The sequence below is a fragment of the Varroa jacobsoni genome, unplaced genomic scaffold (assembly GCF_002532875.2).
Source record: "Varroa jacobsoni isolate VJ856 unplaced genomic scaffold, vjacob_1.0 contig00456, whole genome shotgun sequence".
Lineage (NCBI taxonomy): Eukaryota > Metazoa > Arthropoda > Arachnida > Mesostigmata > Varroidae > Varroa > Varroa jacobsoni.
The window spans coordinates 138,104-152,455 of record NW_019214470.1 but is presented as its reverse complement, the minus strand read 5'-3'; the positions used below and the strand labels follow the sequence as shown (position 1 = coordinate 152,455).

Sequence of the window (14,352 nt, the reverse complement as noted above, 5' to 3'; positions counted from 1 at the left end):
ATATATGGCAGTTCTACTCACAGTAAAAAAAAAAAGAATGTACATAGATTATGGTGACGCTAATGATGAAATAAATGAACACGGCGTACGAATTTGTTAGACAGGTGATTGGCTACTTTTTATCTCCTTGTATATATAAGTATGAGAAAACGACGACGTATTTTCGTGGGTATGCAGAAGGTTCAATTGGCAGACCTCCCACATGAAAACGTCGTATGATTACCATTTACATATTATCATATTAGTATACTTTACATACATACTATTTCATGCATACTAAAATAACTTGTACCGTAATAGATAAAAAGAATTTATAGATATTTATTACACTTAAACACACTTTACTGAAAACGTCTAAAGAGTGACTAATAAAGGAAATCTCAAAAATGTAATGTATTTCCTATTTGGGAGAAAATACACACGAAAGGGTTAACAGAGCTCAAGTTTATCCCTATGTAAATCCAATTTTTTGCAATAAAAATTGCAAGTCTTATTTACATTTATTTGAGATTTGGTCCAATGATCTATAAGGGTTAGGGGCTTATATTTTAGACGCCTTCATTTAGTTGACTAATGTTAGTACATGCTTTTCATACGTTTCCTGTGTTGTACAGAGATTTTGATATAGCAAGGGTAAATGTGTTGCTTACTGGGAAGGTTCGCCTTCTACTGTGCAGGGTATAACTACCTATATAACTGGGCTCTTTCTAACTGCTTAACCGTAGTATGTATAAGTTATTTCCCGGCTGTAAATAAACTTTTTAGAAATTTATATATGGAAGCAGGTTTATAGATCTTAGTTAATGAATACCTTCATTGTGAGAGAATCTAGCGTGGCTATGAACAAAAGTATTATCTCACCATCCTATCTGTTATAGTTGTGACATCCATCATATACAAATAGTTTGCGTTTATTTTCTGGCATGGTGGTAACCACAGGGAACGATATTGTATAGAAAAGAGGGCTTACAAGGTGGACAGAACAACTTCGTCGCCAGCAATTGCTGATTATAATAACAGTATAAGGCAATGTAGACTGACTCTCTATAGGCATCTCTTTACGAGCGTTGCATCGCGGTTCAAGTTTTAGTGTTGGCAAATGGTTACCATATCGTTTCATGGGTCTGCTGGGGAAACCCCATATCAGTTTAGCGGAAGGCAACTCGCCTAAAACTCCTAGTGAAGGTCAGTCCTTTATGCTGTACCGAAGAGATAATTACGAAAAGTTGTTCAATGGACACCAAAACGTGATAAAAGTTGGCTAGTATTGTAGCATAGTTATTTAGTAATTTTAGTTATCCTACCATTATCCAAGCATTGATTTGTATTAGCCATGCATTTCAAAGTCCGTCGTATAACATAAAACACTTGACGTAAAATTTACCCAAATGGCATTATTTACCAATTAGCGATCACCTATTAGGCCACAAGGTGTGATAGTTACGAACGGTTACTAGAACATTATAAATAGTACTAAAATTAGTGAGGGCAATTATAACAATGAAAGGCGCAAGATCACCTTGGCTGATTCACACGGAAAATTGCAGGTTTAATAAACAAAGAAGCTTGAAGTACTGTTTAAAATATATAAATCGAGCGTTGTCGGTTCAAGCCCCGGCGACGTCGTATACAGCACGACAAGGGTGATTAAATAAAGAAAAAAACTATATATATATTCATATAGTTCATATAGGGAGTACAGTTCATACCCGTCTGTAAAACGAACGATGTCCGTTTTTTTTTTGAGCATACATACCCCATCTTAAAGGCCGTCGTCGGTATTGTCACATGTCATTATCTATCGGCTATTAGTTCACAGACCTCACTTTGATGCTGCGTATAATGTGACGACTTCGTATATGTAGACGTATCGTCCTCGTCTAACGTTTCTCCGAGCTGGTCGAAAACGAGAATGCTCGTACAGGTCCTAACAATATTCGTGAGCCATATGAGATCAGCTATCTTGTAAGTGTACTTATTGTAAGTGTTTTTTTCACGTTTGCCCTGGTGACCCCTCGAATATTATCAGAAGCTGACCTTGTCAAGTTCTTTTCGTGCATTCGCTCTTAAGCCGGTACGTGTTTAGCTATTACACTACTTCAACTCCAGAGAAAACCCACTTATTCATTCGGCTCAGGGCTAAATCATTGCCGATTGTAGACTGCCTAAGATTGACCAGCGTTAATTGTTGGTTTAATAGTTTCGAAATTTTCTTTTCACGATTTAATGTTTAAGCTGCCAATTCCATATAAATGGAAATAGTATTTGCCAAGACTTTGCCAAAAGATAGACCACTAATACTCACGGGCCAAAGTCACATCTTTCTTTGAGGAAATGATGAACAGAAAAGAACAACTAGAAAGGAAGAGGCGTAAGAGAATAGATGAAGGGCATACCCGAAACAAAAAAAAAGAAGACCACTAATATTAATGCTCCCTACGTAATAGCGCCTTGGAATTCATAAAGAACCGAAACTAATAAAAACTGCCTGAAATTCGAAGTGTGATAATTTCTTAAGTTGGGAATATCTTCTTCTGGGGACATAGAGCCTCTATATCCCCATATATAGCGGATTATAAGGATTATAGCTAAATTACTCGTTATACTACAAGGGCCATGAATTAGCTTGCTAAAAGTGAGACAATTCGAATTCTAGTTCACTAATACACAATTTAAATCTATTCATTATAATATGAAAATGGACTACCCGAATCAAACGATCGTTAGAAGCTGGTCGAATTTCTGCCCACACCATAGGCTACACTCCATGGAAAAAATTGAATGTGACAGAAATCGCTTGAGAGCTATGGTCCGTTTAACAGATGTCGTCAGCAGGACTAGTTCCATATTAACCAGCCGGACACCTTTAGCTAATAGGTGATCGCTGCGAATTTTCTTATTAGATTCCCAGTGCAGAACGTCATGAGCTCTATCAAGCAACAACCGTCTATAAATACGGAAACACAATATTGGATTCAACCTTAGTCGTCTTCGTCTTAAGCCATCTCATTCGTACCACCGTTGAATACCTTTTGTGAGCATCGCTGTCCGCCCATCCTTTCTGTCCGCCCCTTTCCTATCCCTCCTATTAGACACATTGTACATACCTATACCCGTCTCTGTCGGAACGTTTTAATTGTCGTTCTTTATCCATCACCTAGCCATCTATTTGTCTAGTTCGTCAATATGCCGCTAGACGGCGTGTGGATCACGTGTACCCTCTTCTCGCGCGCGCTGCTCCTTCGTCATCGTCTACCCGAGGTATTCTCTCTCTTTGGCTGCTACTCTTGCTACTTGATTCTATCTTGTACTTGTTCTTCTCTAGCGTGTTCTCTCGCGTAGTCGAACAACACCGCTACTGCTGCGTTAATTTCTGTTGTTGTTGGCGTTGCTGTTGTTATTATTGTTGCTGTTATTGTTGTTTTTGTTGTCTCTCACTCTATGAGGAGGGTCCGTATGCAGACTAGGTGCCAGCAGCCACGCGAGAGCAAGCAGCAGCAGCAGCAGCGGAAGAAACAACGTTGTTTGCTTTGTTCTAAACAGAGTGGTATCCGTGGTAGTGGCGCAGAAGATTACGAACAGATGGACAGCGCCTCTGAAACTGGTCGTCTCTCGCAGAGCGACCCTTCCAGCGCGGCTAAGCAGGCGGTCTTGCGTTAAAAACAAGGATCACTTATGCACTGCGGCTTCCTCTAAGGTTGCTGTTCTCGGTTGTTTTTTCGATTGGCGACTGGTTATTTGTGTTTTTTTGTTTGGCCAGACAGCTTCAATTATTCGGTATGCGACGGGCGCCGTGTGCGAGTTTTACAGACGTTGTCTTATGTATGAGTTCTCTTCGTATGGGTACTGCGTTTCATCCCGTTGTCTGTTTATTTGTATAGAAACTTGTATACAAACTCACCCTGAACGCAGGCGTGGAGTCTTTAGGACGATCTACCTCGACTACTAAACATACCATGCATGTGTACGTAGCGTAGACGACATCAGCGACGTTCAACAGAAATTCTAATGATAAAGGGTAAAGACCAAGAGAATTGGTAATAGTGTATCGTGCACAAGGAGTGGCATGCCTTGCTATTATCGGTTGTGCAAAAAATCGCCACTAACTTCACTGCTTCAACTTGACACCTATTTCTTCTGTATTATTGAAATTTATCACGACTTTATAACATTATTATCAACACAATGTCATTGACATTCGCGTTAAAGTCCTACACTGTGATAGGCTCAGCGTTCTTTGTGCACACCGTTCTTTGTCAGGTAAGAGAATAAACCATTTATGATAATATATTTTACCTAAAGGTAATACTGTGTTACTATATGAACGTCCTAGATCTGATTGAGCTAATAAAATCTCTTGGAGCACTTTTACCAAGTCAAGCGAACGTGCCTGCCTGTAAATGATACAAACGAGTCGGAACTTTATTTATTTGCTACACCACGAACGTAGAACAAAGTACGGTTTAGCAAGATAAATTTACTGTCGTCACGAGTCAGTCAAGCGGTCCCACTTTAGAGATTTCAGCATCCGACATGCTTACATGTACGTGGGATTATCGATAGGGGATGTATAATTCCTTGCATTTCATGAGGTTGCCTTTCTCCTTCAGGTTCAAATTATCTGGAAGATATCCGATATTTTTTTTGGAAGCATGTTGGCTTACACCTGTCATATCTTACATAATTCATTTATTGACACTGTGTGTGTGTGTGTGTGTGTGTCTGTGTAACATTTATTAAATATTTAAAAAACGTAAGTACATGTATCTATGAAAAGGTTGTGTATCTTGTGTAATATTACAGGAAAAGTCCGAATCTCTGGTTTCTGCTCGTGAAAGTTCGGACAAATAGACAAATGAATAACCCATTCATACTCCTTATGTCGCACGTCAAAACGTGGAGTGTTTTCTCAATCTGGTATTCTGATAACAGTTAGCCTATGCAACCCTCATCATTGAAAACCTACCAGTAAAATTCTGTTAAAGGAAAAATGTAAAAACCGGCGTGATATGAGAGACAAATACCCCCCTTAGATTACGATCAGAGGCAGTGGTTCCTATAAACAACTTAAGATGTTGAAGTGAAATTGGCCGAATAGTGAGTCTGGTCGATTGTGGTGCTCTCTACCGACATGATAATATGAAGCAAGATCGCCGCTGTGAAACTAGCCACCTTCCGTTTCAATTGCCTCCACCACATTCTTTGTACACATGTCAATAAGTGGTATAAACTATCGGTTTCAACAGTGTTCACGACAGAGCTTTTTAGGTAGAAAAGCGCGCCTTTATTGTGGACACCAAAACATTAATTTCGACGCCCTCGGCAGGCCTTGATTGTTAGACAGAGTATATAGCTTCTGATGGACCTGCAAGAAATAATCAGTGAATATAAAGGCCAGCTATTAAATGATTTGCCTTTGAATTGTATTTGTAAAGTAATCAGAATGTATGGAACTTACGGAAAAGATTAACTTGGACGCTACGTACATAAAAGATGGCTCTAACCTTATGGCAAGCTCGAATTTGTAAATTTGATTATACAATGCTATCGAAACGTTTGAAGCTTACTTAAGTAAACTAGCAAAAAAACATAATTTTGAGCCATTAAGCTTGGCATTATTGTCTCTTACCTCAGCATGATGGCCACGCCCGAGAAAAGCCGCTGCAAATCTTGTCTTGCAAAGCTGTCTACTCACAAAAAAGTAAAATCTTCCAATCAGAAAATGTACTTCGACCTGTCCATCTAAAATTGTCTACCCTCTACAAGGGAACTCTATAAACGAAACCCCTAATCACCCGCTCGTTCCAATTACTCGCAGGATTCTGTCTAGCGTTGTTGGATTTGGAACTTTTCATCCTTGTTTTTGCGATATGTTCTTTTTTTGTGACCAGATTGGTGTAGAATGGGCCCTTATAAATGTTTACCTTAGAATTGCCAGCGCGCACTCGATAGCTCAGTTTGAAACGTTCCGGTGAATCGCCGAACACCCTATATTTCACGATGATTCATCTAGGTAGACCAATAAAACGTATGGCTGATCGAAGGTTGGCCGAAACTGGTTCAAAGCGCGTGCGGAATCAATATGCCATATTCATATAACATGGACTTAGCGTTATTTGATGTATGCTAAACGTTTTCGATTCGGAAAATTCTAAGTGGGGTTTTATTGCCGCATGAAGATGTAACCTATGAATGATAGTAATGCGACACCATAGGGGCAGAACAAATGTTCAGTGTAAGCAATGATAGTTTACCTATCGCGCAAAAGAATGATTTTTTTCGAAATTCAGTTACGTTCCATCGGAATTGTATTTGTAAGGAACAACAAAATCTCCTCGCTAATCTTCCTGCACCCGAAATGGTCTTCTATCGACCGTCCGGTTCGTGAATCGAAAACATTACGGTTTGGCTCGTAGAAAACAGTTTACATAAACAGATATACAGTAAAAATTATTAGTTAATATCTGAAAAATATAGATTGATTCAACACATTCACAGAAAGAGGATAAAAAGTCGTTTAGCTAAATACGAGTTTTGACCGCTCCGATCTTTCGCTCTGTAGCGATGTTTTATAGCTACGGTCTTTCTATCGTGCATCGAGACTAATTAGCCTTGGCAACACCCCGATCTGGTCATGAATCCTTAGAAACAGGGAAAGCGCTGAATATCGGCTTGTCTTAATAGTAACGTGAGCAACTGCCGGGCCATTACGTTCGCGTCCAAAGATTCGCTCACGGCGTCACTATACGAAATATTACACAACATAAAAACTGGCCGCCTTTTTGTGATTCTATTAGCCCTTCGGTGGTACAAGGTATGGAATATGGCGCTATCCTGGATCATTTTGCATTGACCCGGTTGGAAGAACTATCGAAATATCGCTGCGCTACTTGGACGCCGGTCTATTACGGCTTACATTAAGAACGGTGTACAGCATTAATGTTCAGAAGTTTAGTTAAAATGCAGATTAATAGAGAACTCGAAAAGAGAGTGCGCTAAGTACAAGCTGGCGAGTCTGTCAGGGGCGGAATTAAAAAAGTGGCACGTTCCAGTGAAGACGCAGAGACTTGCAAAGGGCGACATAGTAAGTTATACCGGTCTCAATTGAACGTGTCGCAATGAATGTGCGTGCACTTGAGACGTCAAGGTTTCAACACGATTCGACGAATAAGCCGCTGGGAGTAAGCGACTTACTAAAGCAATACAAGTTTAAGAAGCTTTGAATTACCAAACGAGAAACCACGTGTTCGATTCCTGCATATGCATGGGCAGCAGTGCGCTAACTGCCCAGTTTTCTTACAACGAAACCTCACACAGAACATGTTTATTGGGTGGCCGCTAGGTGACTTCTTGTCTCTGCCTAAATTACACACGTCATCTGAGTAAACTGAGCTCTATGAAGTAGGGCGAAGCTGAGCATTGTGTCAGCTGCAGATGATTCGAGAAAGTACAAAGTATAAATTAGATTACGCACGGATTTTGCTGCCATTATCGTTTGCATAAAAATGCAGTGACTCAGAACTGCGTAATAGTATTTCTACATGGGTGTATCGGTCATTCGCTAGTGGACTTCCTCGTTCCGTATTTGACAGCATTGTCATTCTGCTACGAACGATCAATGCCGATTTATTCTCGAGTAAATGTCAGAAGCCGGGACAGTTATTGGCAAGCAGCTCAACGTTCCGGTGTTCCTGTCGGTCTCATTTTACTATGACCGTTGCAACTATGCACCAGACCGTCACAATCTAATCTAGAAGCAGATCTCACGTGCTGTTTATGATGAACCCTGTGTCTTCCGTGTCACTAAAATGAATTGTGATAACGCTGTTAGTTGCCAATCGAATTGCTGTCTAATTATCGGCCCGGGCATATCTACGTATCTAATGAACGTGGTCCTTAAAGTACATATTGCAGATTTTCAAAAAGCGATACAGGTCTAGGCCTATGTCTTAAACATACTTTTCTTTTTGTTCTTTGTAAAACAATTTAAGTGTCCGAGTTAATTTAATTCAAACTACTAAACAAACCTAACGGAGTTTCTGCTGCGACAACAACACAGAAGGTAGGCGGAAACCATAAATTATCCATTGACAGATGACTAACCGATTCTCTGTTCTGAAGTAGTGCGCTGCCACTGACAGTGAAAAATCTGCTTGGAAATATCATCCGTAACATCTGAGCTATTTAAAACGGGAGCGTACAGCTAATGCAGTGTTGTTCCCATTATCCGGCAGATTCCGTTGAATCCTGATGGTGGCCAGCACAAATGCGGTCGATGCCCGACTGCGAACTCGGACGTAAAAAGCTCATCTTCACCGGAACCTCTCGTATGTGCGTCAGATGGCCGTACCTATACTTCATGTGAGCTACGCCAAGCTCGTTGCCTAGGTCATCGCGTCGAACCTAGTCACCATGGTAACTGCTCAGTCGGTATGTATCGATTATTTCTAATCGTGATCTGCTCGTATATTAATGTTTCTCAAAGTAATCCGTGACATTGCGCCAAAACTCGGATGTTTGTCATGGAGATTATACTGTACTATTGTTACACATAATTAATGACCAAGGTATTATTTGGTCAGCCATTTTAACCAACAGTAGGTGCCCATAATAAATTGAAGTAGAGTCTTAACACACCGATTCTATCGCTTCGGCTTTAACTAGCGTTCTTACAAATGACAGAGTATTAAAATGTGCGGTAAAATAATTAAGTGATTCCGTTAGCTCCGCTGCACTCACGTGCGGCGGGGTATTCAGAGCGGTGGCAGTGTCTTAAAATACTTCCTGCAGAACAAAAACAATCCCATACTATACCATTATTTTGACAGGTGCCAAAACACCACCACCACCACTTCGTTCTTAATCAGATGTGGCTATGGATTTAAGTAGAAACACGTGTCCAGGCTGAAATGAGTACATATACGCGATCTGAGCAACATCCTGCTTTACTGCAGTCACGTATAAACGGGTTGATAACCGGTGAATCAACATTTTGTGAAAGGAACTGATTATAACGCTTTGGACTATTAATTATTTGCAATACGATATCATGAAATAGTTATACGATTTTTATTTTACGTGAATTTCCCTGCTGTAGGTACTTTTCGCGAGGATACGAACATGTTTGCTTTCCAGAAGGGCCTGAGTTGAATAAGAGTAAACTTGTCTTGAACTTAGTGGATAACAACTGCTTTTTTTTAGAAAGGCGCTGCTGGGCTCAGCAAACGCAGGCCAGTTTTCAAAAAGACGTTTTTATGCCAGCATGCACTGCTGATGGAGAATTCTCGCCGGTACAATGCCACTCATCAGGCCATTGTTGGTGCGTTGATTCGCATGGGAAAATTGTACCCGGATCGACCACCGCCGCTAACAAGAGACCCAACTGCAAACGATTCGGTGCGTATTAAACTTGCTAAAAGAAAGCTGCCTTTCGTATCTAACTCAATTAAGCACTGAGAGCTTCAGGTTCGATTTCAGGAAATGCGGCAGACACGCTACGAACAGGTCAATACGACGTGCCCAGTAGAATATTATTATTATAAGCATTATATGGCTAGTCCTACCGTAGTATTTTAACAAATTACGAACGACCCAGTCGATGTCTTTATGAGGCAGTATATTTTAACCAAACATGTGCTCTTTTCAGCCTGTACGCCCAGCGATCGAGAACTGTTCAACGCCAACATTCTCGAAAAATTCGCAAGGGAGGCTCGTCTTACGCAGTCCAATAACGTGACGTACGCACGAGCCGCTGAATGGAAATTTCGCCAGCTTGACCGTGATTCGGATCTGATGCTTGAAGACCGGGAATACCGAGATCTCAAAAGGCTTGTGAAACGGCTTGTCGAGCCCCGTCCCTGTGCGAGAAACTTCATCAAATATAGCGATCGTGACAATAACGAGATCATTACAGCTCAGGAATGGATGAACTCACTGGGTGTTGGCGAAGAAGGTGGTTGGTAGTTAATATTGAATGCGATGTATTCCTTTAGTCGCGTGTAAATTGTATACTATGTGGTTATCGTATCATATCTTGCCTGGTTTACGGTCTGCTATGAATATATTTTTGTCATCTAGAGAAATGTTTGTTTTCATTGGACTGAAACGGCTCGATACGCGCATTTTTGCTTCAACCTTTTCACGGCGGTCGATCGGATGAAATTGAACGGTGAGAACAGATGAGCCTGAAGGAGCCTCGGATGACGATATCACGAGTTCTTTATCCCTGCCAAACCCCGACGAACTCGAGGAGGCCTCCGAGCTGACGGATCCCATCAGTGCCAGCAGCCACTCAAATGATGACGCGCCATGTACGTACGTTTGCCATTTGCGATCTGCCTAAATATGAATAGTTATTGAAACAAGTTCACTTAACAGTTTTTCTCAATACACAGGACAGCACAGCATCCACCTAAGAAAGTATTGTTTGTGTAGATTGTTTTTTCCTGAAAACTAAAAGGGGTACGTCCTTTTCTTGAAGTTCTGCTTGGATCTTTCGGCTAAGAACAAACTGCAAACTTCGTTGTGCAATGCACACGCTTAGTATATCATATTTTGTGATATTATCTTTACCCATTAGCTCACTTAAACAAATACAAATATACGCAAATACACTTATGTATCTTACTGAATAATTGATATCTGATGTTATCTATAGTAGGAATCATTAGTGGACGAAAGCTGACTAACAGATGCAGTTGGAAGCAGTTTTCCGCTACGAAAATTCGGTAAAAAAGAACTAGACCAGCTACTAAAAGTACTCGTCGTATCAAGCCTCTTACCATTCGAGACCGAGCCGCTGTTCACTTTATAGGGCCAATAAAGCAATCGCTATTAAGTAAGGCTGTATAGCAGTCGGACGTTGCCAGGATGCTTTGAATGCATCGCCTTGCTGTTTGTTCATGCACCGATTGTTGAAAGGATGTATTTGCCATAGGCGGTCATAGTCATTCCTATGTTCATTGTTGACTTTGAACCCGTTCGGCAATATTGTTTCCGTATCTGTGTTCTGTCCGCCTCTTAAGGGATTGCAGCCGTCCGCCACGGCCAGTCTTCTTCTTCATCCTCTTCGATGTATCTGCGCCGTTTGAATCCACAGCGGGATAAGGACTGAGCAACCATACTCGTTACAGTCTGCAGCCGGAGTCGACGGCACGTCCATTTAAGAGACAATTTCTGAGCTGACAAAACAGCACATAACGGAACACGAAGAAAAAAGAATAGGGACAAAACCATATGATGCTTGACATTCCTCTAGAACTCGATATGGTTCTATGCGGTCGAAACCTGTGCATCCTATCAAACCTTGAAAGCGGGTATAAAATGACTTTGAAATAATGAACTTTTTTCACGAAGGAATCGAACTTTACGTTGGTCAAAATATTTGATATTGTTTAATTTGTTTTTGGTGTAATATCTACATATCTTTGTAGATTTATGCTCCACCAAAAACCAAACGGGTACCATTTTTATGTAAATTCGTATTATAGTTCACAATTCAGTTGACACCTACCTCAGTTAGAAGGCGTTGCTTGGTTTTCTGTGTTCGCTATGCATAAGAGGTCCCTTAAAAATACTACGGTTCAGTCAATGCTATTCACACGTAAAAAAAAAATGAGAAGATGAATTGCTTAATGATGCCATTAATATTTTCATTGTTATGTGGGTTATGGTTGTGTGTTTCCAGTAGAGGCGGATGACTGCGCGACTGCTCGTGACACGGCACTTGAGCGTCGACGGCATGGAGACACTTATGTACCGGTATGCAATCCTGATGGATCGTATCGTGAAGTACAATGTCATGCAGGGGCTTGTTGGTGTGTTGCTACAAAAACAGGCAAACCTATTCAAGGTAAACCATTAGAAATGGTAAAAAACAAATTGAAAGCATGAGCTACGTACTGAAACTTTTAGTATGATCACAGCTTGAAAACGTTCACAAGTGCAGTACGTAATTTTGTTAAACGCACTCTATAAAGATCAAGAACAAATGTGTATTGCTCAAGTTTCGAATAGTCTCACAACTAATATTCACCTATAGTATTTAGGTATAGATTTGTTCAAACATGACACGAATCTGGAAGTTTATAGCGGACAGTCCACAGGCCTCATCATACAGCAGTGGCCTTATTGTATTTATTTAATTCTAATTTAGACCTTAGTTCCTGGTAGTGTTTAGAGAACTAGCTCAGTGCACATTAACATTTGCAAAAATATTTCAGGTACTCCCCGCAAAGGCAGCATGGTAGACTGTACGAGCGCCAAAACGAAAGCTCGGATACTTAAGGGTTGTCCGGTGAAGAAAAAAAAACTGTTTGCAAAGTATCTCATATCGATTTTTCATATAGAGAAAAACAGTCACATAAATATGACCCTCGATGAAGCTCTTGTGTGAGTATGAGAAAAATCTATCCCATATATCAAATATAATTACCGTTATTATTTCCAAATGTATATTGCACTGATTCGATGAGGTGAAACCTCTTAACGCTTGTGCGGCCCCAATGGATAGTAATAACTGTTTTAAAAATAAGGAGTGCACAAGTAGCCATGCTTTTATCGCCTCAGGATCTTTTTCGGTATCGTATCAAGGATTTGCCTTAATTAGAAGACTTACCCGAGTTAACCTCTGTTAGACTTACCCGAGGTTTCTTTGACAAGTATATAAAACAACGTGGTAACCACCTGAAGAGGTGAGAACCATTTTTCAACGCTGAAATTTAGGCCAGTGACGGGCGCATGTTCATGGTTACACATTCTAAAAAATGCGTATTAGTCACGAAGATCACGCCGTCCCATAAGTAAGCGCTAGTATTAGCGTTGGTCAAATACAACTACGTGGTGAGCCGATATTAGACGCTTAAATGTAGTGAAGAAAAATACGAGCCGACATAGAATTTCGTGGTATAGTATTAAAAAAAATCAAAATTGGAATGTTCTCTTGGAAAGGGACATTCATATCTGTGTTCGTTCCCTGTTTGGTATTAAACCGACATTAAGTGATTATATGCCCGTATAACCTAGGTGACCTTGCTAGCAATTTGCCGGAGAAGGTTGGTTCTTAAATGTTACGTTTGTTGTAACGCATAGTTCTGTGACCCATTCTTTTGGCGCACGTCAGGAAAACATCCTTGTCTACGGTGCGTAATGACACAACATCATGGAAGTTCGCCACGTTAGATTTGAACCGGAGCGCCCGTCTTGAGCGTGACGAATGGCGGGCATTTCGAAGGCAGTGGAAGGCAGGAGCCGGCGTGCAAGCATTAGGTATAGCGCGGAAACGACAGGTTCGCCGATGCTGGAGGAACGCTGCTAAATTCTGCGACGAAGACGAAGACAAAACAGTTTCGAAAAGAGAATGGAGCGAGTGCATAGGCCTTAATCTACTTCAAGGTACTGTAGTTCCCAAAATGTCGATAAGATTATAGAGCTTGTCCAAGTTGAATGTTTATCTAGAGCTTGAAAAAGTCCAGGTTGAAACCAGTTGCATCGAACGATTCTTCCACAAAGCTATTGTAGCCCGCGAGATTTGGTCTAAGTACAACGCACGTGAACCGAATAGACGGAGCAATATTCCGCGATGCGATTCCACGGAGGTGTTTTGGCGTTATGAATTCAAATCAGGCGAAAGCTATTGTCCGAATTAGCAAAACCTACTGATCGTTAACGGGGAATTAGGTGTAGAACTTGTAGGAGTACAGATCTGGTGCGTTTGCGCAACTTGCTACCACGACTATGCGATGCGAAAAATTTGTCGAAATATAACAGTAAGCTGGGAAACGTCCACTGGCACTTGAATTACATTTTAGAACGTTGTGTTTTATTATTTTAGATGATCTCTAAATATCAGTTGGTGGCTTTTAAGGGAGTTAAACGTTTCCCGCTATAGTAGGATGGGATTGTTTACTAGGAGAGCTGTAATGATAAAAAAGATGCTTTCACGTTTTAGAACATCCGTCAACGGGCCGTAAGGGACCTAATCCATTCGACCACATACTCAAGAGTTAACAAGGCCTCACACTACGAACGGCTTCAAGGATTGGATTAAAAGGACACCTATCGTCTCGCTCAGCATCACCATCACAGCACATTCACGAAGCCCTTGTAATTATAAAGAAATTGCTCGGCTACGAAACTTTTATGCTAGCCTATTTCTTGCGTGCAGATGCAAACAGGCGTTGCTAGAGAGTGAAACTCAAAACAAATCAATCCAATCTATGAACGACTATACGAATAAATACACGTTGTTCTATTAACTACTAGTCCGTTTTCATTTCACCTCGATGTATCATCTCATTGGTAAAGGGATCTCTCTAAATTGACAGCGCGGTAGAGATTTTTTTGTAGGTGTGG

General features: G+C 40.8%; 1 protein-coding gene across 4 annotated transcripts in view; it reads left to right on the top strand.

The window, feature by feature from the left end:
- The first annotated feature begins 3,589 nt into the window (after positions 1 to 3,589).
- Positions 3,590 to 14,352, top strand: part of magu (SPARC related modular calcium binding-like protein magu) — a 16,666-nt gene continuing 5,903 nt past the window's right edge. For 2 of the 4 annotated variants that reach the window (XR_002686771.2, XR_002686773.2), the window contains exons 1-9: positions 3,590 to 4,260; positions 8,235 to 8,430; positions 9,202 to 9,396; positions 9,647 to 9,955; positions 10,179 to 10,310; positions 11,687 to 11,851; positions 12,222 to 12,390; positions 13,121 to 13,392; positions 13,949 to 14,103. Coding sequence is in view for 2 of the 4 variants with exons in the window: in XM_022851936.2 (XP_022707671.1) it covers positions 4,186 to 4,260; positions 8,235 to 8,430; positions 9,202 to 9,396; positions 9,647 to 9,955; positions 10,179 to 10,310; positions 11,687 to 11,851; positions 12,222 to 12,390; positions 13,121 to 13,392; positions 13,949 to 14,007 (1,572 nt within the window). In the remaining 2 variants the exon portion in view is untranslated. Of the gene's footprint in view, positions 4,261 to 8,234; positions 8,431 to 9,201; positions 9,397 to 9,646; positions 9,956 to 10,178; positions 10,311 to 11,686; positions 11,852 to 12,221; positions 12,391 to 13,120; positions 13,393 to 13,948; positions 14,256 to 14,352 lie in introns of those variants that run through there. The other 2 variants (XM_022851938.2, XM_022851936.2) reach the window with 2 other exon arrangements.